Raw genomic sequence first — 27,650 nt, 5'->3', positions numbered from 1 at the left:
GTGGTTTTCACTAACTCCACTGTGCAGAATAAATGAATTTTTGTCTGTGTAAATATCGGGACTTTCTTCCTATGGATCGGGACGTGGGACATTTGCTAGGAAATTGGGACTGTCCTGACCGTATAGCATGTATAAGACAGTACCAGAAAGCGGCATCAAAGCTGACTTAGTGTAAGCTTTAAGTGTCATATTTCAAACCGTCTTGTTGAAATAGTTACGTCTGTTTTTTTATTCACCATCTTAGTAAGTAAGGTGTTATCAGTTCAACCTAATATAAATAAAAATAGAATGTCATAATGTTCAAGGAAAATTCAATATTAATGTAAAATACATCATACACTGGCACTTCTGCTTTTGGCAATTTGGCTATATATAGATCATTATAAATATGCCTTAAATACATAGTACACATTTCTTTAGTTCTCTAAACAAACGTTGTGTTCCTATCATCAAGCAATACTATGTGTCTTGAAGAAACAGCTTTGTGTTATTTTGTTTTGTCGGATAACAAAAAATGATAATGCCTGGTACAGTGATCATTTGTACCACATTTGAAATACGCAGCCCCATTGAGTACCCTGTGAAAACTGCAGTAAAGAAACATGCATATTATTAATAGCATGTTGTTATAACTTTTAATATGTTACTATAATGCTGTCAAGATTGTGAGATATATGAAAAATGACAGTCAAAATGCTAATGTCTCTGAAATGCAATTGAAAAGCTGAATTTTAAATCTGGACTTATGAAATGGGGGGACCTGTGTGGTTTTTAACAAAGCAGCTGGGCATGAAATAATGATGGCAACGGCCCCCTGTCTAAGATGAGATACCAAAGGTAAAATGTTAAAGACACAGTGCCTCTCTGTGAAGCAGGCCACGTAATACTGTCTTTAACACTGCAGGTTTCGACAAATTAACTTGGACAAAACTGTCTCCCTCTCTGTTAGAAGCTATAGTATGTGATATGTTGTTGAGACTAACTAATAAATGCTATGCTATTGGACATTCACTGGAGTTTACTATGTGCACCTGAGGATGAGATAATGACATTGTAACACATGAGTCATACATATATTTGGGTATGTGTTGATTTTCACAAAATCGAGTGTTGGTTTTAAACCACTGGTTTCTGTAAGGCAGAATGCACAATTTAAAATAGGAAAAAATCAGCTATTTTAATTTCAGTTATTTTTACACACTCCCCCTCCCCTCCTCTCATACAAGGCCGAAGCCACGAGTTAGACTCTACAAAAATCAAGAGATTTTACAGCCACATTGATTACGGGGTGAGTCGAACGCTCAAATCCTGTTAGCACTGAGTTGCTGGCCTGACTAGGGACCCCGATGGAGCACTGCACTGCACTGCACTGCACTGGCCTTTGCATTCCCTAGGAGTTGGTGGCGGGGGGAATTATCTGGGGATAGTTCACCTCTTCACCTCTTCACCAGATCACCATTTATCATCAGTCAAATCAACAAGTTATGCATCAGTGGGCATTTCAAATTGTAACGCGAGAATAAAATAATTGATGTATTTGTGAATACCGCCCATAGACATGAATTTTCTCAAAGAACAGGAGTTGATTAAAGACGTACAGACAGGTTGAATATTGTATATATAACATAAGTTTCTATTATTTAACATTAACCCTAACCTATCCAAACATAAATCTTCTTTATAAGTATGGTAAGTTCTAATTAATCCTTGGTTATACATCTTGGTCTTTCAAAAGACAACAAAATCCTCCTTTGAAAGCACAGATAATAGCAGAAAGTGCAGGTATTTGCAAGTCTTGCGCACAGTGTTTTTGCAAACTCTCAAAGTCAAAAGCTGTCAGTAGGTGGTTAAAACGTTCAGTATCATTTAGAATAATATTAATCAAACTGGGTTTCATAGGAGTTGGAAAACAAATAGGAAACCTGTCATAACCCTTTCAGTAAGAGGTGTATCGACCACACTTCAGTTGACAATTCTGAAAGATATTTAAATGATTTTTAGAGATCTGTGTCCATTTCACAATTCCACCTCTTTTTCCTTCAGAGCTGTCTTTGGGGTGTATTTTAAGGCCAAAAACTTAATGTGAATTAAATTTTAGTTTGTTTTATAAGTATGGTAACCTAACTACTTTGATGCAGATTGATGACAAAAATGATTGTGAATCCTTAGTGATTAGTTAAGAATATTGTGTATCCAATCAACAAACTGTGTGACACGGACATATGCACCTGGACGCTGGGGTCTAGCACACCCATACCCAAAAGAAGTCACCCCTGCTAATATCCACCTGGCATCTTCCTGGCACATTAGGGGTCCACCTGAGTCTCCCTGAAACAGGAACAAGAAATATGCAGTCAACAACTATATGTACATACATTATGGTATAGAAGGTTCTGGAAGACCTCAATAGAGAGCCAAAAGTAATGCCACAATTATCCTCTGGGCATTTCACTTACCCAAAGATCTATTACAGCAATACACACTTTAGGAACCATACCTGGCAGGAGTCTACACCTCCTTGTTCATAGCCCGCACACATCATTCTTTGTGTAATATTATATTCAGGCAACTGCTGCTGACACTGTTCATTTGTAATTAGGGAGATCCCTGCTTCTTGCAAGATATTTGCAACAGATCCTGGTAATAAGGAAAATATAGTTAAACTATTACATGTAGATATACTGTATTTACAAAATGTACAAACAATGTAAATAGCAAAATTAAAAGCTGTTAAACCCTTAACCAAGCAACAAACAAAAAACGTGCCCTTATTGAGAAGACACATGATTTATAATCGATTTTAGAAAAGCATGAAGGTGGTATGTGTGTTTGTGTCACTAGTACTGGTATTTAAAGCATTAAGTACTAATTCATGGAGACAGTGACCATCTTTAACAGATTACTGCCACAGATTTAATTAGCACAGTAATTACATACCTTGCTCTAAAACTTTACCCCATCCAGCAATGAAACATTTCATTCCTGGTTTAAACATCTGCTCCTTTTCTGGAAGACATATTGGCTGAATGTAATCTGTGGAAAAAAAATTAAGTAGGTGTTAAAACTTCATGTTGATATTGGACTCAGCTTTTTCCAAGATAAGCACCAACTAAGACATGGCTTCTTTTACTGTAAACTGATCCATCTGCGTTTCCTTCCATCTGATGATGTAGATATCCTCCTGCCTGGTGTTGATGGCTGAAATGTAATGCTGGCTCCAGGGATCAACCAATTTTGCCTACCTAGCGCATCAGCATGACAACTGTCTGGATTGAGCTAAGTAGGGTACTTCTCTGGGGTCTTCAAGTGGGCACCTTCCATCCTCTTTGTTTTGTTGACTAGCCCACTACACTTTAAGAGGGCTCGACAGTGATTCTGGCATCCCAGCATCACCCCCCCCCCCCCCCCCCCCCCACTCAGCTAAGCCCAGCTTATTTACCTTCCTTTCCATCGAACTAGAATCTTTTCGTCTCAACCAGTGCCAGTTGCTGCTCCTCTCTGCTGCTTCAGATAAGTTCTTCACTATGCATCGCAACTCTTGACCACTGAATGCGATGTCTCTGAGAAACTGTGCTGTGGAGTGTGCCACACTCAACAACCCATCTCCACTGGGTAAACCTGGACTGTCCATCCTCACGTTTCCGCTTCAGCAGCTAGTTGATCGTACCAAAGTTTCTTCCTTTCATCTCATCCACAGCATCTTCCCATGGCACTTAACTCTACCAGGTGAACAAGGCATGCTGATCCAGACCACAAGACAATATCAGGTCAATGGTTAGTGGTGGCAATCTCAGGTGGGAAAATGAGCTGTTGTCCAACATCAGACAGCATTTTCCAGTCCCTAGCAGCTTCCAATTGTCCCAGACAAGTTTTTCTTTTAATACCTTTTCTTGGAGGTTGCTCCCCTGGACAGAGGAATGTTGTTCTTTGTGTGTCATATATTGCTGGTATTGGTGACAACCTGTTGGTCATGCTGCACTTCTTTTCTTCCAATGCTAAGGCCAAACACCGCAGCACCTGGGTATGAAGCCAAGTAAACCGTCCTTGGCTAAGACCCACCTTAAATCCTGTCAAAATGTGCCTTAATGTAGCTGGCGATGAAAACAAAGGACACCACCTATCCTCTCCTACCCATAGTTTAAGGTTCTGTGGTGATGGGAGAACATCATATATTAACCTGATGAGGAAACTGATCCTGCTCTGTTCCACGTCCATCGATCTCGCCAGCCAATCGTGCGTTATTCCACACTCTCCCGTCTCATCTACTCTCCCTGGTTGGCCTAGGAAACTGCCTTTACGCACTTCATTGACTACCAGCTTCCTCCATTAAGCTGAGGCTGCTTTGTGCCATGTAGGAGGAGCTGAAATGAAACCAAGGCCTCCTCTTCCATGATGTACTTGCCTCATGATATCACTGATACGACACTGATAGTTTATACTTGATAAAACAAATAATAAAAGTATGCTAATTATGAAATGTATTAATTGGGGGGTGGGGGGGGGGGGGGGTGGGGTGGTAGTGGTATGTAGACCCATAATATAACACACCCACTGACTTTTTTCCCCGTTTAAATACCCCATTTTTCTTAAATTAATTATATATTATATATATATATATATATATATACAGTGCTCCCTCACTATAAAGCAGATCTGGGGGGTCACACAACACGAGAGTTATAACCGAAGAGCATTTTAAACAGTGGAGGGGGTCGGGGGTGCCGCCTGACTCACAACACACTTCTGATTAAAGTACAAAATAAAATAACTCCCTCTCTATAATATAATGGAGCAAAAATGTAACTTTCCATGAATTATTTATGTTCGCAGCAAAAAAAGGAAATACACTAGGAAAGATAACCATGTAGTAGGCCTAACATTTATGTAGTTATAAAACAAATGTTGAATAAGATGTCAGTGTATAAAGTGCCAGCGCAGCTTTTCTTCAGTTCAGATACTCTATCAAAAGGGAGAGACAGAAACGGAAATTAGACTGAGAAGTTGTTTACAGTTTGAATTATACTGGTACTGTATTTACTGTAGAAATATTGCATGAATCACTAGTATAGGGAATTGGGGGACATGCAGTAGGAGCGTTAATCTAAGGCGCATTATAACTGAGAGCCTTATAGTGAGGGAGCACTATATATATATATATATATATATATTGTAAATGATCCACTCACTTTTCATGTTCGCTGTCCCTTTAAGATAGACCCAGGACACAGAAATGGAATTGCTTTAGTGCTGACGTGCACTTTTAATAAACATAAAACAAAACAGAAATAAACACCTAACTCCGTTTTGGAGCTCTCACTATACACCAGCCAATCCCTGACTCACACACAGGACGGCTAAACCGTTTACCTGACAAACACCAAAACACAAACGGGCTTCTCTCAACACTCTCTTCAATACGACTGGACACACACGCAGTCGGGCTCTTCACTCAGCAGCCGCCATCAGTCTGGCTGCCTCTCTTAAATACCCTGCACCTGTCTCTAATTTATAATTACGACCAGGTGCAGAGGATTAACTAAATCATTAAACAATTAAAACAATTACAAAAACCCTTAGTCCATTCAACCACAAGTGCATTTTCACATGTTTAGCAGGGAAGGATTTTAACCCCCTCCCTGCTACCTTACAATATATATATATATATATATATATATATATATATATATATATATATATATATATATATATATACACACACACACACACCCTAACATACATAATACATCATTTGATTCTACAATTTGTGTTTTTCTCCTTGCTACCAAACAACAGCTATAGCTGTAATTCACAACAAGCAAATACAGATCTTTTTTTGTGTGTGTGTGTAATTTGCAGTGTTTTAGGATTTTGTAATAACAGGAGAGAGCAGAGGTACAGTGGCTATACAATTACCTGCTGCATTTAGGCCACATTGAATTGTAAATGGAGTATCCCTTACAAAACCGATTAGTTTGTTATGTAAATGAAACCCCCGGCTTGTCATTTATAAAAGATCAATGTGTATAAGATCAGTGAGATGTCTGTGATCAAAGTCACATCCTCATAGTACAAAGTGCAACCCTGAAAGAGGTAAACACTAGCATAACCATTGCTAGGAATTATTCTTCATGATTTTTTTTTCAAATAAGGCAAATGACACACAAAAGAAAATTGCCTTGCTACCATGATAACCCTTTAAGCAATCAAGTACAATCTGCAGTGAATTATATTAGAATTGTACAGCACATGGTTCAGATTAGGGTTCTGGTGCTGTTAGATGAATCAAGTGTTCTTTGTTACGTCAGTCAGAAGAAGAGACTCTCTATTATACCTGTAAAGTTCACTTTATGTTCCAGGTGCATCATGGTGATGTCACTGTCCTTTGTTCTCTTGTTGTACTGAGGGTTCATCACAATGCGGTCAATCCGGTGGATTGCAGTCTGTGGGTATGTTAAATTGAGCTGTGTGTGAAGACCAATGACTGCTTCCCAATCTGAAGGATGAACATTTCTCCTAAAAAATAATAATTTACAGTTCCATTTGTTTCAAATATTATTTTATCTCGTGTTTTATGAATCATAGTTACCAAAATGGATTGTCTGGCCTCTACTATACATCTTTATGCTGATGTTTTGTCTCCATTCTGACGTACTTAAAACAATATTTTTGTAAGGAGCCACTTATTATTGTCTTCTATACCTTCTAAAGAGCTTTGGACAGCTGTGACAGGTATTGAGAGTGCAAAGGTCTGATACAATATTCTAGCTCATTTCTACATTAGCAAATTGGGTTCAAGTGAGAGTTTTGGGTTAGAAGAAGATTAAAACATATTTTAAAGTCATAAAAAAGTATTTACCCATAAACACAGTGACCTGCTGACACCAGCCACTCATTGCTAACAAGAGCAGCACCACAAGCATGTTGTCCTTTGAAATGGAGGGAAACTATCCAAGGCCAAGCCCCTTGCTTAGCATTCTCTCCACCAACAATCTTCATATCTGTCTTATGCAATACCATTCTAGTTCCACAAGCTTAAAAAAATAAAAACAAAAAACAAAAAATATCACTGGCAAATTCAAATTTGTGTTTTTTGGTGTACTACAATTCTTTATTCCGTGCTAAGAATGTTGTGTGAAGGCTGTTCTAGTTCTGACAAGTTGCAAGTCCTGTTAGCTTTTAAAGGACATCTACTGTAGGATAATGACCACTCTAATCAGAACCTGATGAAGATCTGTGAGGTTTATAATGATATTTTACAGCCAGTCATTATTTGAATAAAGTGAACCGACCGAAGAAAAGACACAGCAAAAGACAACCTGAAAGAAAGATGTTACCTACAGCGCGTTTCTTTTGAAAGTGCATATTGAAGAGTGCATGTAAATGCATGACAGGAAAGATTCATGGAATTGTTTCATTAGTTGAAACCACTTTTGTGTTGTTGCTGCTAGTTGTTGAAATTGTATGCTGGTTCAAATTAAACCACTTTTGTGTTGTTGCCTCTAGGTTCATTTTTTTCATTAGTGAACATTTTACATTTTGACTACTTCTGGGGAAATAATAGTCCCCAGATACAGTCCTAGCTATAGTAAAAACAGCAACGCAGTTGAGAGGAGCTTTGACAAACACATGTGGGAATATTCTGTAATACAGAAAGCAACATTAGGTGGTAGGCAGTGAACCCCCAGTTGATCTGTAACAACATCAAATCAATCCCATGAGATAGATGTTCTGCAGATGCAAATCACACAAACAGTCCAGGGTGACATGATTCGTTATCTATTTTGACATTATTACAAAGTTTACCATAGTAAAAGCATAGCAAAGTATAATTAAGCACAATGTAGAGCCCAGAGAGGTATGGTAAAGCATATTTAAAAAAAAAAAAATATATATATATATATATATATATATATATATATATATATATATATATATATATATATATAATTGTAAACAATGGTACTTGCCTATTATAACCATTGAAAAAGCATGGAGAAACTGCAAAATTACTCTGGTAAACTTTAGCATCTCTAAAAAATGTAAAATGACTATAAAGTTTTGTATCTACTGAAAATAAGAAAATATACTAATTATTCTTTATTGCACCTTCAATTTAGCCAACATTGTGTTGCGAATGTTTCAAGTGTGCTTTTGCATTTGCATCTGTAACTTTTTGTTATGCTATTGTCAGTTTGCTTGTCATGCAATACACTGTTACTGCATTTGTTAGTTTGCATTTTTAACAGAATGTCCAGAATTTCTATAGAATAACCCAGATAAATGTAAACAGTATCAAGAAAGATGTTAATTAAATTGGCTATGGATAACCTGACTTACGCTTGTTGGTGCATCTTAGATATACAACAGATCCATTTGCACATTGATCACTGAAAAGAGAAAGAAATGTGTTTTAAATACAGTCCCATAGTGGCACTACTCTGTCGTTCTAGCTTTAAGTAAATTTTCAATCCCATTGTTTGGCATTTGCCCCTTAGAATCCCCCTGAAACCTCCTCTCTCATCCCAAACCCATTTAATCTAGTAAATGCAACTTCTGTTCATAAGATGGGCATCTCTCTAGCGGCTTTTAGATAATTGGGGTTCATTTGTTAAAGGCTAATGGGGAGTTCTCTCTTTAAGAAAATTGCCATAGAACTGTATTTGATTTTAATAACGCAATTCAAGACTGATGGACTACTGACAAATGTAACCTGTGGTAACAGTACAGTACTATAAACTGACTCAATTACCCAAGTACACATAAAACTGGACACATGCCCAAACTGATAGACGTTAAGGTAATTTAGAATAATAACGCTGAGGTAAACAGTAAGAAACTTCTACTTGAGAAAACACCAGCGTTTAAGATTGAGAGGTTAATTCAATCAAAAAATCCAGCCGCTGTATTATTTCCCTGTGGCAACATTCTGTAGAGTAGTTTATATGTGTTTGAATGTTTAAACATGTTTTTGCCTCATAGTTTTATTAAAGAACAGCTCCATTTTGGCTAATGCCTTTAACACTTTTGAAAGCATTAGCTAAAACATTGACACATTTGCTATTTTTATGCAGGATGACCAAATATTTGCCTATGTGTTTAATTTTTTATGCTGGCTCTAATTTTGTATTTGCAGTCATGATGTCAAAGTATCTTGCTGACGTACTTAAAATCTATTATTGATCTTTATTATGTACCTTATCAGTATTGTCAACAACAAATATTTTTTAACTCTATTCCCACAATGCAAGACTTGCATTTACACTGATACTGATTATTATTATTATTATTATTATTATTATTATTATTATTATTATTATTATTACAGATACATTTAAAATATACCGAGATTCGAGAAGAAATTAGAAACAGCATTGAACACAGAAGAGCCTACATAGCCATCTGTCAGACTGTCAGATCTGCTGATCTTGCAACAGAAAGATTTGCAGATTACAGGGTTGCTTTTTAAGAACCACAAAAAACATGTTGTTTACGGCAAAGTGTTTGCATTTTTATTTTTGCTTTTTGTCAGCAGATGCTGAAAGAGCTAGCAATCCAATGCTATGAATGGCATATTGCTGCCATCAAGTGGTAGAAAGTGAAATTTCAGCAAAAAAAAAAAAAAAAAAAAAAGCTGCAGGCATATCCATGGCATTGTTTTCTGACAATAAACTGCTGGCGGGCTTCTGTATGTCACTACTTATTGTGTGTAATTGTTCTGCTTATTTCTAATGTTGTCTCTTTTTTGTGAATTTAGTGTTAATAACAGGCGAGTGACAATGGCACTGGCTAGTCAGTCACTGGTCCATCAGGACCCATACAAGCTTTCCCTCATATTGCTGGGAGCACGTCTCAATCCTGACCCCCTGCCATTCAGTGCTGGGTCTCCCTCACGCAGAGGGTGCCATGTACGCCTCATTGTGTGAAGGTACAGCCATAGCTGCTCTGGAATTGCTCTTTCTACTAAGAAAGAAACTTTTGAAATAAACACAATTCAAGCTGTACTCTCCATCAGCATTTCCCTATCAAATTACACAGCACTGTGATATACCCTAACCCTAACATCTATTGTTGATTTAAGTATATTTGCTAACAAAATTAAATTGAATATGTCTTTACTTGCCATAAATGAAAACAGTTAAGCTCAAGTTTTGGTTTTAATAACATATACAGTATTACTATTATTAATACAATGCCATAATTACCTTGGAGTGAGCACTATACTACCATTTTCTGTTTGTCTCAATGTTACAAAGGTGTCTCCAGCATCAGGACATTGAACCAGGGTTGCATTCCCATTCCTACAAAACATATATATATACATATATATATTTTTTCTTTTCATAAATTTGTGTTATTTTTCATTAAATGTAGGTTTTTCAGGCATGCTTTTATGCTCTTACAAGCTCTCACAGTACCAAAGAGGATGCCAAACCAGTAGTTACTGTAAGCTGAGTGACCCAAATTGTGTGCATCATTTTGGTCATTTGGGTTTTGGGCTTCATGTTGGCTGACAACAGATATATGTCTGAAATATCCTATCAAATAATCTGAGACTGCACCAAATAAGCAAAGATAACCCATATTTACAGCCAGAATATAAATGGTTAATCATAGCATTATAATGAGTTTTAGAGTTCTAAGCTTAGTCTGAATTAAGTGTGTCACAAGGTGCTACTATTCGGGTTAATAGTTTTTGGGTAACTGGAATTGATAGGAAGTCAAAAGAAAGTATATTCAAGCAGGTCTCTTGCATAACTAACTTTTTATTTATTCCAGGACTCAGTATACTCTATTACTGAATCATGTTTGCTCTACTTGGAGACTTATCTCCTTGTACACTAGTTATGCTCTTTCAGTTACTGCTTCAATAAAACCATTAACAAATAAGAATAAATATGAACACTACATGCCCTGTAGTGTTTAATAATCTACATAAGAATATCTTACCCAAAGCCTAGATATTGACACATGAACTCTGAGAGCTGGTTGGTCCAGTATTCAGCACAAACTGTATACCACTCACTCTGCAGCATGAGCTGCACTTTCCCATTGGTGGATTGAGTGCCATTTTGCAGACGTACTGGAAAGAGAAGAAATGACAGCATATCAAATGTCATTCACTGCTGTTCCTGTACTAACCAGGAATAGAAAAAAGTGCTTTATATAGAAAACACTAAATAAGTCCATGACTGGCCTGCAATGCTCAGAAAGAACATTTCTTACTAGTTAAGTGACTATAAGGGAGAAGGCACGTTAGTTAAAACAAACCGTGACAGTGAGCAAGCTGTATTGCCCAGTAAAGTGTGTAGGGAGTTGTGCAAGATTGTCACCAAGTATTGAGGTGAGATGCACCCATCCTAATACATTGGTACCTGTTTCCATGTTAAATATATATATATAGGATCATTTTTGACAAAAATGCTCACCACAGTTAGATTCATCTGAGACATCAGGGCAATCTGGGTGACCATCACAGAGGCTGCCATTTGCAATACATTCTCCAGAAGAGCACTGGAAATCACTTGAAGAACAAGATTCTTAAAACAACAGAACAGCAGAAACAACCTAATTAGGGAATCGTTGCATGCTGAATGAATTTTTGTAGTGGAGATATTGCTCAGTTTTGTGTTTTTAGCATCCTTTTTGGAAAACTCGCTTATTTTCTTTCTGATGTGATTATGTATGTTTGGCAGAGAATCGTGACCATGTCAAAGGTTACACTTTGATATTGCTATGAGTGGTCACTATGTATACAGTATGTGCCATATTTCTGCTATGAATATGTATCATTGTTAAGGACTCAACAGGCTACAGCGCAAACTGTAATATGTCACGGGAGGTGTTTTAACATATCGCAAGACAGATTTTTATAAACCAAGGTTTAGACATGTAGATATGCTGTATTCTGTGCAAGTGCAGATGCTCTTTTGGTTTCAAGTATTGCCTATACATCATTTCAGGGTATGAATGCATCACACAGATATAAGCACCACGATGCAAATGAAAGATGTAGCTAATTACTGTGAATATTTACTGTACAATATTTTAATTTCAACAGCATGATACACTATGTTGTGAAAACAGGATTCAGGGCCTAATGTTTCTAATTTACTTTATCTGTTATTTTGCATATACAGGTAGATGCACCCTTAATAAACATAAGCACATGAGCCTAACTGCATGACTATGCAGTAATCTAAACTATTTCCTGGAGGTTAAACCCCAATCCCGATATAGACAAATATCCTAGTAGAGTTACATTTTTAGTAAAACTTATTAACAGCTGTGTTTAATGTTGGTTTGCATTTATAAACTTAACAACCTGATTTAATTCTAAAAGGTGTCAGGAAAATGTGAAATCCAAATTAAAGAAATTAAAGTCAGAATCACTCACTGAAATTCCCCCGGGTGAAGCTGAATGAAGCGAGTGCCATTTACCCTGCTGTAATGTCAATAACCATTTCCTATTCTTTGATTTTAACTGTTTAATTTAAACCCCCACAGTGAGTAGGTAAACAGTTCTCTTCAACGGAACAAAGGTAATTGTAAATATAATGTAAACGTTGCTCTCAAGTAGCATTTAGAACCGAAATGGAATGGATGACATGAGGTGGGTGTTATTTTACTTTTGGAATTCTCTTTTGGAAAAAGCTGCTTGAAATGTTGTGGTATTTTACTGTATGCTATCTATAGGTCATTGGAAGAGTACTATTCATATTATATTCATATGCATATTCTAGTCATGTATTTTTACAATATATTTTGCTGTAAAAATAGTCTACTCTAAAATTGCAAACAAAGCCAAAGGGGGTATATCAAGGAATTCAGCATCTAAGTGTGAAAAAAGAACTAAAGTATACTGTATAAACATATTTATTTTAAGTGTACTTACTCAATGTCACAATATCTACTGTTAACCTTTCCAGTGCTTCAAGTTAGCATGGTTGGAGTTTTTTGTTTGTTTGTTTTGTTATCATGTTAAAAAGTTAAAACTGTGCAGTTCTCAGGGTATTTCGGGAACTTTTCAGAGATTTTCCACCAGGTCACAACTGCATTAAGTTCAAGAACCCCTTAAGTGCCATTGTCCTTCATTGCATTTACATCTCAAATTCCATAAATACAGCTTGTGTTTTTATTTTTTCAAAGAAAAATAATTTGGTACTTAATGGGATAAATATGCTGTGAAATCTACATTGCTGTCCATTACTCAGTTACCATACAGTCAAAGTAAACTACAACAGTAATGCTTAATACTCATGGGTTTATTGTGATTAGAAACTGGTAAACCATGAGGTTTCTAATAGCACATATTCATTATACCCTAATACAAGTCACAGATTATAGCCTTTACAATTACAAAAAAAAAAGCCCTGTAGTTATTGCTTAAAGAGTAAGTAGCAGGATTCCAATAAATACACCATTACACATCCCAACATTTGCTACAACTGCTTCAATAGTGTACCTGTAATTTTTCTTTTCATTGCTAACATCCTGACAACTTTTTACACTTTAAAGTCTGTTTCAAAGCTCTTTTCAAAATGTCCGCTCTAGTGCACCGATAGTGTAAGGATTATTGTGCACTTTGTCAAACAGGTAACACAGCAATAATGATCCATGATGAGGTACGGAACAGAAAAGCCAGAGCACTTGTTATGTTTTTTTTTTTTTTATTGCTCTTCCTGTAGTGATTTAGAGGACAGATTTCAAACCCCAGTGCACTAGAGCAGCCAGTTTGAAACAGACTTTAAAGTTATAAGTATAAAAAATGGTCAGGATGTTAACAATGAAAAGAAAAATTACAGGTGCGTTATTTAAACAGTTGTAGCACACGTGGGGATGTATAACGCTATATTTTTCAGAACCCTGCTACTGACGCTTTAAGGGCGAAAAGGTGAACATCACTTAAACATACCTGGCTTGCCAAGGTTATAACCAGTTGTGAAATTTGCCAGAAACCCCTTTCTGGTTGTTGACTTGTCTGTAGTGAAAAGCACTGTCATGTGGTTTGTTGTGGAGTACACATCCTGAAAAGATGTTTTTCCTGTATACACATCTATTATTGAAAAAATAAATACATTCAACATTTTAAGTTTGTGATTTGTTTTCCTCAAATGTCCTTCCTCTTTTCATCTTTTATATATATATATATATATATATATATATATATATATATATATATATATATATATATATATATAAAAGATCCATATATATATATATATATTTATATTATAGTATATTATTATTATATACCTATATATGAAAAGATCTACTAATAGGTAAGATAGATTTATAGACTAGATCAGATAGAGTCTATCTATCTATCTATATATATATATATATATATATATATATATATATATATATATATATATATATATATATATATATATATATATATATTTTTAATTAATTTAATTAATAAATGGACAGTGACTGAAAAAAATTGAGAATGTAAGTAAAATGAGGAATTTCCCTTGTCTGAGAAGTGGAAATGTATGTGGTCATAAATGATAGTGTAGCGATCTCAGTTCCCGCAGGTAGGATCCTCACACAGGGCAAGACAATCCACACACAGGCGGAGGGAGGGCGCGAACCCGGGACCTCTCGCACTGAGGCATAGCGCCGATACCGCTGTACAAAAGAGTCGGCTTCTTTGCAAGGAGCGTATATCACGCTTATGTCTTTGTATGTGATTACATCACCTACCAGCTCTGCTGCTGCCTTCCCCCGTGCACACTACACTCTTACCTGCCAGCCTCAAGTCCGCCCCGGACTTGTTAACCAGGCTACAGTCTGACGAGTGCATGCTGGGATACCTGAATCCATTTCTGAAAAGGTGCCGGGCTCCTTTTGTACAGCGGTATCGGCTTTATGCTTTAATGCGAGAGGTCCCGGGTTAGCGCCCGCCCTCTGTCTGTGTGTGGATTGCCTTGTCCTGTGTGATGCGCCTGCCTGTGGGAACTGATTGCGTTACAATAGGAAACAGAAAAATCTCAGTGACTTCACAAGGGGCATAATAGGGTGCATTGACCAAGACAGTCCATCAAGACAGCCTCCCAGGTGTTCACAGAATGGCATCAAAAAGCCACCACTGTAAAGCTCTGGATGCAATATTTTTTTGACAAATTAAGGCCCGCAGTTGTGTCAAGTAACAGGCCTGATATAGTTGCCCAGATCACAGAAACCTTCATCACCAGACAAGACACACCAGTTTCGAGTTGAACATTGCAGCTGGCTCAATGCACTGTGATCTACTTAGTCCATTTTCCAATTTTTTTTTACCTATCGGTGTAAAATGTATTAAAAATATACACATTTTAGAAAAAGCCAGTATTATGTGTGTCTTCTGCATACCGGTAAACTGATATTTTGTATGATACTGTAATGGACTATAGTTTCATGAATAATAATAATAAATAAAAAATTAAATTAGACATAGTTTAAACTTTGTGAATAGAGTTCCTAATGCTGTACTTACCTAACAGTAAAGAATTATCTCCTCGCCCATCTCTCACTTCAACAACATCATAAATAGATTCCAAGTCAAAGTCCAAGAAATGTAGCTTGATGTTTTCACCCTCATCTGCATTTAGATACCAAACACCTGATAAAACAGAGCAAAGTAAGATTTTGTCATAATTAATAGCAACTATTAGCCTTTAGCCTATTTCTAATCTTCGTTAATTTCAACACTATGAATTATAGTATCAGTAATGTATATGCCTGACACATTAAAACAAAACTTCCATTCTCACATAACAGGGATAGTTATTTAATTTCCTGTATTTCCAATCTGTAAATAGCAGAACACTGCTTTTATAGTTTACAGTAAACACTTATTTACAGTCAAGTAACTGAGCCAGTGATAAGTGCTATAGTTTAGCCTTTACATAATTACCCCATGGGTGTTAATCTCAGGAGAAGAGAGGCACACCTTTGCTAGTGTATGACTCTAATTCATTTACAGGTTCCCTGTTATTATAGACTAGAAACGCCAACACACAGTGTTATGGTGTACACAGTCATAAAAATAATTTAATACAAATACTAAGGTCAAAAAAATAAAAACAAATACCTGTAAGTATTATTTTAGCAAAACACACCAGTATAAAAAAGTTCAAATTTAGAGTAGAACTTACAGAATGCATTGTTCATATAATTTCTGGGGTAATTGGCTGAACTAAATGTTGAGTTTGAATCCCAGAGTTCAAAAGGTCCACCACAGTCCGCTACAATAATTAAATTGCACATGTTAAATAGTTAATAATGAAATGGAATATTAGCCTGCATATACATTAAAAGAAAAAGGGTATTGCCACATACAAAGACAACAAATAAGTTATTGCAACATACATATTACTGACAGTGACATCACATCTCACATTACAGGTATTAGTTCAAAGGTAAATCGCCACAACCTACATCCGCAGCATAGAATCTCATAACAAATACCGAAATAGTGAAAAAACAGTTTTATCAGGATAGATGAGTTGTCACCTCAAGTCAAATGAGCACCACAAGACTATTACTAAAAACAGTGAGTGACATACTGGGTTGTGGAGGCAGGGTTGTAGGTGTAGGAACAGGAGTGGGTTCTGGGTAAACACCTTCTACACAGCTGCCGTTTGTCAGTCCAATGTCATCAATTGCTATATCATTTCTCAGGCCTACGTTCTTTTGTGCTTCAAAAACAACCTGAAAAGCATACCATTTGAGGATGGTTATTTTCTCAAAGCTGTAGTTTATGTTTATATTCAGTTTCATACTCACTTATAATTCTTTGGTGTCTATTTACGACATTCTTCCACAGTGTACTTTGTTGACAATCCAATTTAACTGTAGTGACGCAAGGAGTTGCGGCCTGCTCCTGCAACTCCTTGCAGCCGTAGGAGCCTTCAAATACAGCTCAGGAAGAAAAACATTTAAAAAAAGGACCTTTGTGTTTCTCCTGTAGTTTAGTGTGCTGTGATTTTTACTATATTCTGACACCTGTATCATATGGATGGTGAAGACCCTGCTGATTCACAGCTGTGGTGGCATTAGACTATGTTGGTCTAACCTATTCTATCCTAAAAAGCACAAGATGTAACTTTAAACCAGACAATACCTAAATCTTACTATATCACTGTAAACAAATACTTACTGTAAAATCTTCAGTCTCATTTAACGTGATCTGTCCATAATGCCAGCTGTCACCATAGTTTCCTTCTTTTTTAAAAATGATTTTCGGCAAGCTCTGTGCATTTGAGATATTAACTCTCAATTTGTAGACATCAGTGCCATACATGTGGTACCTAAACCCAAAATTAATTAATCAATGAAATTATTGTCATTCCTCTCTGTTTTCCACATGTACCCTTTAAAGAGGCAATTATGTAAAATATCGCTTGCCTTTCGTTTTCGGAGGCCTGGATTCAAATCCAGCTGCTATTAAGTAACTTACACAGTATAATATGTAACTTACACATTGACAGTTCCTTCAGTCTGACTCACAAAATCACCACACAAATCTTATTTTGCCACACAAGCTTCCCAGTTTATACAAGATACATACCAGGATCTGTAGAAGACCAGCAGTCAACAGTCAGGCCCACCTGCATGAACTTGCTATACTACTGAGCAGGAGCGCCAACCAAGTTGAAAGGACAGCCTAACATGATTTGTCTCTTAAAGGGGAAGTTCGTGCAATCTAATTAGGATATGTTAAGTACCAGTGAAAGCCAGGTATAGAGAGCTATAGAGAAAAACATACATTGGAGCAAAGGAGTTCAGAACCAGTCAGATAGTTCATCATAAAAAGGTATGGGAAATGTAACACTGATTTATAAGTACAAACATGTCAGGGCGTGTTGCAAAAACACATATATATTTTTGTTGTTTTTTCATGTTTCTTACCAGAAACTTAAACAATATGGCTGGATTGTAGCAGCTAAAGGGAAACTGTACAGTCTAAAACTTTTTACTTGTTTTCCAAATCCTGTAGGAGTGCTCAGGTAAAACCCTGCAACCGAAGGACAGCATGCAGCATTAAAACATAATAAGATTAAGTTAAAATAAAACTACATTTAAAAAAAATACAGACATGTGAAAGTAGAGAACATGGAAATTTGCAAAACATATAAGAGAAATTGAAGTAGGAAGATGATTGAGTGCTGTTGTTATCAACAATGTTTCTGTGTGTTTGGGGGGCTGCACAATGCGTTAATTTGGACAGATAGGGTAGTTGTTTTATCCTGTGTCGTGCATCCCTGTCATACTGTATTTATTATGCTTGCGAATAGCTGACTGGTCACAAGCAGTGTCTTTATAAAAACATAATTTTGAGCATTTTTTTATTGTATTTCTCTATAATGTTTTACAATTAGTTGACAGATAATCTGTGATTTAAGAAGCATATTTTAATACAGAGATTATTTATAGCTGTTTATCTAGCAATGTTTACAGTTTATATCATTAAAATTTCACAAAATTTGTCACAATCTGTCCCTCAATCTCAAATGCAAAATATATGTTAGGGTCACAAATGTATATGCTTTTCACCTGATTCGTTCATAAACGTATGATCAAAATTTGGTCCGGAAAATGGTGGAAATGTCGGCCCATTTAATCTCATCCATTCTCCATTATCCTTGGGGTCTTGTCTCCAGTAACACCAGCCTTCTTCAAAAGAACAATTGATCTTCCTCTCATCTGTAACATGGGTTTTTCATGAGCTAGTTATCCAGTCTTTTGTAAATGATGCTTGTCGATAGACATTAGTATCTGCTGACAGAGCAGTGAGTTTCCTTAACTAGTTAGGGTTGGTGTGTGTATGTTGGGAGTAGATCATGAACTGAGCTTTAATTTAAGCAGAGACCTATGAAATATATTTAAATATGTTAAACATATGCTAAATAACAGAAATCAGTTGAAAATACTATATATAATCTTTTTTTTTTTTTTTTTTTTCATAGTACTCTTCTAAAAATTTACCAGGGTATTCTTTCAGTGTTTTTGTAGTTTTTCCATGATTTTCCCATGGTTATGAATACATTAAAATTAGTTTACCCTGGTTTGTCATTTTTTTTTTTTTTTCAATACCAATCTGTGCTATAAAATACACTTAAGAGATATTGTTTTGTATTGTTTGTGAATAATCAAAGTATCTTAAAACACACACACACACACACACACACACACACACACACACACACACACATATATATATATATATATATATATATATATATATATAAACAAACTGTTGAGTAGGTATGACTTTAGAGATCTATGGACCTCCCAGGGTGCCTTGTGCTTTGTGGTACCACACCCCTAAAAAAAAAAAAACATTGAAGTAGTAGTGATTACTTACTGGTAAGATTACTGATGTTTTCTGCTTCATATGTTGCATTAAAGCCTTTGAAATTATTGATATCATCTGAAAGAAATTCTGCAGTTGCTTCACTTGACATTATCCTTACAGATCCTGGAGTAGAACCAGATAGTGAATCTGAAATAATAATACAAAAATAAAGAAAAAAATCACGTTGCATTTTTTAAAACATATTGGTGTGTTTTATATTGTACCAGTGTAGTTTACATATAAATGACAGTAATATTAAACAGTTTTCTAAGTAGTATTTCTTTGTTAAAATATTACAAAGTGAATCTAACCAACAATCTTAAAACATGAACCAAAGAACTCGGTTCGAAGGTGAATCGAAGACGTCTCCTCTCATCAGTCATACTCAATGTCATACTACATTTACTCATGACTTACACATCAGAACTTTATCTTGACCAGTGCCTTCATATAGATTCAAAACATCTGTTATTTCTTCTGTTACAAATGCAGGGAAATTTATTTTAATGGAAAGTCCCTTCTGAATGCTGGAACAAAAACAAAAGATTGTTATCTATGAAGTTATCTTCATAGTGTCACATCTTATATGTTATTTTATATAAGAAGTCCAGAGAGATCTAGCATTGAAACTTTTTTTTATTATATTTGGTGCTGCCGTGTGACTGTTTATTTTCACAGGATCTGCTTTTTGACTCTTGCATTTATTGTAATAACTGGGTGATTCTCACTGTTTCAAATTACTCCACATTGATAAGCAGATGGAGAGCTTGAACTAAGAAAAAGTGTTTAATTGGGGTTAAACATCCTTCCTTTTTAACACTGTACTTGCAATACAGTATAAACAGAATACTTAATGTATGTTCCTGAGGATAGCCCTAAATAACCCCTTCAGGGGATCGATCCTTTGTGGATTAACTACACACCTTCATGAAACATTCATGGTGTATCCGATATACTGTATACTCATTATATAGACATCAGCCTGTAAGTTAAGGATGTTTTGTATACTTCTATCACTAGGCAGTGTTGGACAAATCGAACAGTATTTTACTTTGAACAGCAGCAGGATCTTGAATATATAGTGGGCATTTCAAGCCAGTTAGTCTACTTCAAAAATACGACTAGCTGGACTCATTTATTCCTGGTGTAGAATTTGTGTATTATTAGCATAATACACAAATTATTTTTTCTCAAAAGAATGAGAAACAATTTAAGCCTACATAGTTTTTTCTTGTCTTGGTAACTTTTTTTCTTGTTTTTTCCCCAATCTCATCTAAAGGTACCAATATAGAGCATATTCTTGTCACACTTTCAGAATCCAGTCTGGGTTTTTTAGTGCAGTGCATTACTTAAAGCTTAAATAGAAACAAAGATAAAGACTAAACAATACCAAATTACAGTGCTCATACAAGTTTTATTTAAGGTTCTTTTTTGAGGACCAGTCACTTTTATTGCACGTCCATCATTCCAAATAATGGATTAATGGACAGAATTGCTTACCGTATGATCCATCGGCAGAAAACGTCAGAATCGTATGGCAAAGGGAAATTAATAGAGTGGAAAGACCCCATAGGCCCATTCAGGAGGAACTGTCCATCACAAGGTGTTGCTATGCAGAGAAAACATTAAAACCATTAACCGAGCCAATACTTTATCATGTTCCAAATGCACATTGTATGATGTTTTAGCCTCTGTGGAATGAGCAATTTTAATGTGGTCATATGAAAAGATCAATACATACAGCATGATAATTGAACCATTTTTTCAGTAAATAGTGTAAATGCACTCAGTTCTCTCAACAAATAATCAGGTAACATTCAACTTGAATTTATTGTGTATGTGTTGTACCAGGAAGGGTTCACATCTGTGTACTCTTGGATATTACATTACTGTGACTGTCATATTCACCTGGGGAATCTTCACCTTTACTCAAGAGTATGCATCACGAGAAAGACAATTTCTCTTATAAGAGTCTTAGGGTATCCAAATCGTTCTTCCTTCTGCAACGGTGCTTACTCTTTTCTGTTCCCACAATACACAATTATGTTTTTAAACAGAAACACTATGATGATCATAACCGAACACAAATTGAGAAATGTATTCCCAGCTGATTTATTACCACTGATGTTTGAATACAAACATTAAAAGAATTAGGATAATTTTAAAACATAATCCTTTCAAAAAGGTATTCTTGCTAACAAAATAATTCCACAAATCTTGCCTGTTGTGCACTTCAAGTCATTAAATAGGTGTCACATGTCCAGTTTGAAAAGAAGCATGTTACATGCATATCTATTTTAAAACACAGCATATGGTACTACACTAGAAAATCCAGGCCATTGTCCTGCCAATAAAAGGCGAATTCCAGATGGAATTAAATCAACAGGTCAATAGAAGCTATCCAAGTGCTACTGATTTTCACAAATCCCTATTTAAGTAGTACAGCATCACAGCAGCTCATGTCTGTCTATTTTCAAAGGAGCTGCCAAAGGAGCTGGTGAAAACTTCATACTGTGACTCATGAGGAAACAGCCTGATTTCCCAGTTACTATAAATACATCATTATTAAGTTCATATCCTATGCAGTTTTATAAATAATTGATATCTGTCAGTACCATCTGAGAATGTTCTAGTGTGAGTTTTTGTGCTAAATCCTAGCTGTATCCTAATCTTGTAGTGATAATTCAAAGACAACGTTACAGGACAGTTTTAAACAATATGCACTAATCAGTAAGTAAGATGTTTTTGGCAAGACTGTACATAATAATAATAATAATAATAATAATAATAATAATAATAATAATAATAATAATAATAATAATAATAATAATAATGCAAGCTTAGATCCTAAAAGAAGTCCAAATGTGTATCACAAGTACTGGTATTCCACATGACAAGCAATGAAATTACACAGCTCTGCCCCTGGGATTAGAACCAATTCTGTTTTGTGAAACCGTTAATAATGTCAGGATTCCTTCATATGAACTGTACACAGCCCTTGTATTTGATAAGCCACCCACATTGGTAAAGCAGTAAGAATGCCTTAGAAGTCATTCTTTTACTGAGTGATTCCACATGTACAAACCTAGATTCCACGATATATGACTAGGTTAATTCAATTGATTCTTGATTATTATCTATTTTTTTTTTAGCTATATTAATTTCATTTTGTATTTTGGAGAGTATGTTTTGTTAAACACTTACCGCAACGTTTCAGATTCTCGTCAGAGCCATCTTGACAATTGTTAACTCCATCGCATAGCAACATTTGAGGTACACATGTCATATAATCAGCACATCGCTCATAACCAGGTAAACACTGCACTAAAAGTAATACAAAAATAACTCAGTTAACATCACTTATGAAGATTTCCTTAAATGAAACTAAAAAAACAAACATTTATATTAATACCTGTATCAGTGTCATTATCATCTCAACATAATTGATTAATTGCAAAACTATATATTTGCATGGAAATGCAGGTAGTTAGGGCATGTTCACACCTAGGTTGTTTGAATGATGCAATTCAGAGTTTGGTTTGCTTGGCAGGTATGAAACCTCAAGAATCAGAACAGAGTTTGTAGCAGACAAGGGGAATAGAGTCCAGCTCAATACATTTGCAAAGTGAAACCAAACGAATTTGAGTCCACTGTAAATAATTGACGCCATGCCATAAAAAAACTGCTTTGTTATTCTCTCTATAGCCAATGTATACATCTTACAAATCCAAATCAATTTATTTTCTATAATTATAATTACAGTCAAACCGTTGGTGCCAATAAGCAGGGTTTACTTTATGAGGAGTTCACCAATAACCTGAGACAACACAGAAGAAGAGTTGATGCAACAAATATTCCTGCTGTGCTGTGTAACTCAAATCTAGTACACAACGCTATTAATTTCTGTTAAGTTTTTAGTCTTTTACAGAGCACAATTAGTGTGAACTATTAGCATTGCCATCTGTAGGAAATGTTATTTTGAGTGATACAACTAAAAAGAACATTTACAGTAATGGAGAATACATCTGGAAATACCATTAAACACATTATCAAATCCTGAACACTGGTACTATATATTTGATTGTGTCAGGAACCTTTTTTAATAAGGACCAAAGATTCTTAAAAGGAGACATAAACATACAGTGTAAAGGGCCTGACTTGGTAACATACTGTACTGAGCACTATAGGACTAATAACTACCAAACAACTTACCTGGTGTAGGTAATGGCTTGCTTGTTGTTAGTTCTCCTGGAGCTGTCAAAATAACAGTTCAAACTTAATGTTACCATAATAAAATGTCTCAAGCCAAAGGACAAGCTACACAATTGAAAGTCGCACATGTTTCTTTTTAGCTATCAAATGAACAAGTTTAGCTTTTGTTGAACAGAAAAACTATATATATTTTTCATGGGTAAGAAAATAAACTGGAGTTATTGTTCACACTTAAATATAAGAAGAGTTGTCAGACTGATGTTTAAATATATACAATAACACCTGTTTCTTTAAATGTCTGCTATGCAAGTTTTCAATAATGTGCTCCATTTCTAATTGAAAATTAAATCTTAATTAGCATGGAACGACCACCTTGAAGAAGAAACACACAAATGACACAAATGACAGGCTTGTTGTTGATTTAAACACTCTGGCCTCTGTGTTTTGGGGAGGGGAAATGTCTGCACACGAGGTGGTCGATATGACATCATCGGACACGCACACCAGAGCCAGTCTAAGTCTGTTCTTAAGTGTAAGCGGGTGGATCTTTTAATTTGATCAAACTTAAGCCAGTGCAGTGTGAGTTGTAAGTGTAAAACACACCATAACTCAGTTGTAACCTAGGCAAGGTTCATCTGTACTGAATGTGAACCAGGTCCACAGCATGACCACAAATGAGAACCACTGCTTTATCCAGCACGTATTTCTCCATGCTGGTATTTTACAACAGGCGTGATAAAAAGTAGGCAGAAAAAGATGTGTTTAATGAAGGAATACAGTAAAACCCTGAAGTGTTTATATGTTATTGTTTCAACATATTATGCACATTGAGAGTCTTGCCTTGAATCTCTCTACTTACTTCCAACCTCAATGCTTTCATTGTCAACAGTAAATGCTCCCATTACACCTCCTTTATTTTCTTCAATACCATTTATTAGTTCTCGTGTCACTTCCTCTCTAGGTACAGACTCTGTGAAATGCAGGTTAAATGTGGCCACCACACTTCCATTTCTAGAAAGCATTGAAATGAACACAATTAATACCAGTTCACAAAAAAAATAAATGTACTTCAGGTATTAGCCTCATATCTTTATGCTAGTCTCTTCATTGTCATCAAGTTAAAAACTTAAAAAGACACCACAGGACTCTGTCAAAGTGCTTTGCAAATCTGTTTGTTGCAAGCCCTTGACTACAGTCAGTGTGAGTCACCTATTGGTGAGAAAAGATAATACTTGTGGGAAAGATTTTTTTTAAGGACTTTACTCAGGCTCAGTTTAAATCTCTAAGGAATTATTTGTTTTAAATACCATACGATTTGTAAGGTATGTTTATAATTCAGAAAGGTAAGTTAGAGACTTGGAAGTAAGTTGTAACATTACAGTTTGATTGCACTTTCTCATAGAGCTAGAACTATAAGGCTGGCAGTAAGATCCATACTTTTGTTTTATACTTGTAAAAGAAATATGTAAATAATTATTTACATTCTTAAAGAACTGATAGTAATCTGCCTTTAAAAAAAACTTTTAAAATGTTTAAGTTATTTGTCTAGAAGCAAGAGATGCCTCTTACTCTGTAAGAGATGCCTCTTACTCTCTTTTTGTTCATGTCGTAACCAGGACATGAACAAAAATTTAAACTTCTAAGAAAGTTTGGCGGTGCATGGCCTCTATTTGAATCAAAAGGAAGCAGTCTTACCTGAAATATAAAACAACACAGGCCTTGTACTTACTCTTCAAACTACTTTGTAAGTAAATATTTGATACCTGAAATATATTAATGGAAACATTTTAGTTGTGTTTAAAATCCAATGGCTGTTTTATTAGTGTTATTATGTTTATGTCAACAACTTAGTAGACCAGAATTCAATAATGATACTCTGAAATTATAAATGTTTATTTTGTAGATGTTTCTGTTATTCTTTAGCATAACCCCTTTATCTTGTGGTTCTTCTAGGTCACAAACATACTCTGGAATTAAACAAACAGCAACATTTGAGGATCTGTAAGTCAATAATATATCGAATGTATACATACCATATGTTCAATATCAAAAGCAAGTGATTTGAACTCCACTGAAGACATGTTCTGAAGCTTTTCACTAAAGATGGCTCCTGTGAGAATTTTAAATTTCCCTCTAAAAAATACTTCAGTTCCATTGGTTTTGATTTGATCCTCTGAAAATGAAAGTAGAGCCTCTTAGCAATGAAAACATTTATGGCAACTACTTTGCCTGTGCACGTGGTCTGCGAGATGTTAGATAGTTTGATCTTGAAAGGCATAAACAGGGGTCTTTTTGCTGACAAATCAGGCTTCACCATAAGGCTTTATTACTGGAAAATAATATATTTTCAGTTATATAACATAGCCTACATGTTTAGCATAATTAAGTATATGTTTCACACAAATATAATTTTTTCTTCCTTTCATCCTCAATATTTATTTTCTTCCACAATATATCCTTTATATAACTTTCTTCCACAATATTGCCCAAGTATTATACTTTTTCCTCAGCCTTCTCAAACATCCTATCAGCATGTAAGTCATATTGCCTTATTTTAACAATATAGACAGATAACTAATCTAAGCAATTACTACAATTTCAGAGACACTGACTAGTCTTCCGATGGTCCTTATGTTCCTTAATCAGTGTAATTTATTCAGGAACTACACAACACCAGTGTAAGCAGTAAGCTGACACCTTTGATTCAAAGGAAGGTCTCTTGGCAAACCTGATAATGATCCAGACTCCCTGGCCCCTAAAATGACTTGGAAGGGCTAATAGAACCATAACAAATGGAAAAGATATTCAGGAAAATTATGATATTTCTATGTTTTAGAAACTTCACTTTGGTCTTTATAAAAAAATTAAATGATAAAAAACAAAATAAAAACAGCACAGCTTACCTACTGGGGACTGTTGAAGTGAAAGCCATGTGATTGCTATCAAGCCAGCACAGACTATCACTGAAGCTATGAAAAGGGCAGACAAAAGAATTTCGCAGGAAGAGAATCTGCTCTTGACTGTGCAGTTTTCTGAATCAGTACACATCTTCTCTGTCAATGAACTTCTCACACTTCACGTCGGCATTGATAACAGCTTGGAAGAAGAGTAAATGTATTTATATAGGCTATAATATGGGGTATTGGTTTTATTTCACAATAAATCATGCCTGCTGTCAGTCTTGACGTGGTTTACTTGTTACACAATTCAAACAATCACATGATAATAGTTCTCTATAAATATATAACTATGAATTTATTAAAAAAAAAAAAATCAATACTGTAAATCTTTCATTTGCTGTCGTGCCAGGCCTGAGTGCTAACCAGAAATGCATTGTTTTTAAACACTAATGAGTTGTAATGACTGCTTATTTAGCAGGTCACAGAACTTGGTGCCTGGTGGTAACAACAAATAAAATGATATAATTTCATTAATCTTTAGATAACAAATTGATTTGTATCTGAAGTGAATCAATAACGTTAAGCACAAATCAGACATGTCACGCACATTACCATTTACTATATTTGAAACTTATAGCACACATGCTAACATAGTAACAAGGAACTTTAACTACTGTCTGTGCATCGGCCCCTATTCACACATTAAGGGCTGCTTTAAGAGTTGTTTTTGGGGTGGTGGGTTAAACAGTGCTTTTAAAAATGAGAATAAAACCTCTCTAAATCAGTTGAAAGGGTTTTGAGAGCTGAAAATGTGGTTTAATTGGACAAATTGGGCTTTAGAAGTTGTCGTTAACAAAACAGAAACAATCCTTAAAGTTTTGTAAATGGAATAATATAGAAATGTGCGCTATGCAGAAATACTGGGCTCCTTCCCACATCATCAAACTTCCACTGCCCCAACAGTTGGCTTGAACAACACAACAGTCAGCATTATGGTCCTGTGCCAGTGTGGTGACCATCTTCCTTCCAGGACGTTGCCTGTCCCTCACAGAGCCGGTTTCCTGGTTTCTCTGGACTAGTCTGCCGATTGTTAAAGTAGAACATCTCATTCTCCGATCAACTTCTCTCACAGACAGGCCGCTTTCAATCATGCCGATAGGAACCAGGCAGTCTTCATTACTCAAGCGGGGCAT

At 35.6% G+C, this 27,650-nt stretch overlaps 1 protein-coding gene across 1 annotated transcript; it reads right to left on the bottom strand.

Annotated features, from left to right (window-relative positions):
• Positions 1 to 42: 42 nt before the first annotated feature.
• LOC121327799 (enteropeptidase-like) lies at positions 43 to 27,650 on the bottom strand. The gene is made up of 25 exons (XM_041272005.1): positions 27,638 to 27,650; positions 25,591 to 25,730; positions 25,253 to 25,320; positions 24,417 to 24,568; positions 23,558 to 23,599; positions 22,550 to 22,669; positions 20,846 to 20,954; positions 19,763 to 19,872; positions 19,355 to 19,492; positions 18,544 to 18,693; positions 17,899 to 18,004; positions 17,147 to 17,297; positions 16,554 to 16,698; positions 16,143 to 16,232; positions 15,482 to 15,607; positions 13,913 to 14,053; positions 11,427 to 11,537; positions 10,948 to 11,080; positions 10,203 to 10,298; positions 8,338 to 8,387; positions 6,857 to 7,031; positions 6,332 to 6,513; positions 2,938 to 3,033; positions 2,498 to 2,637; positions 43 to 2,328 (listed from the first exon to the last, which is right to left on the bottom strand). Exons 1-25 carry the CDS (start codon positions 27,648 to 27,650, stop codon positions 2,173 to 2,175), a joined length of 2,940 nt encoding a protein of 979 aa, XP_041127939.1. The 3' UTR covers positions 43 to 2,172.

This window comes from Polyodon spathula, chromosome 15 (genome assembly GCF_017654505.1).
Source record: "Polyodon spathula isolate WHYD16114869_AA chromosome 15, ASM1765450v1, whole genome shotgun sequence".
Lineage (NCBI taxonomy): Eukaryota > Metazoa > Chordata > Actinopteri > Acipenseriformes > Polyodontidae > Polyodon > Polyodon spathula.
Note: the sequence above shows the minus strand (reverse complement) of the source record. Positions and strands in the feature narration are given on the sequence as shown.

What these genes read in the sequence shown, in the direction of transcription:
- LOC121327799 (XM_041272005.1), bottom strand. An exon ending in TTATAACCTTGGCAAGCCAG is followed by an intron (nt 11,538 to 13,912) that starts GTATGTTTAAGT and finishes TGTTGTTTTAAG; the next exon opens with AATCTTGTTCTTCAAGTGAT. An exon ending in GCAGGTCACTGTGTTTATGG is followed by an intron (nt 6,514 to 6,856) that starts GTAAATACTTTT and finishes ATTATTTTTTAG; the next exon opens with GAGAAATGTTCATCCTTCAG.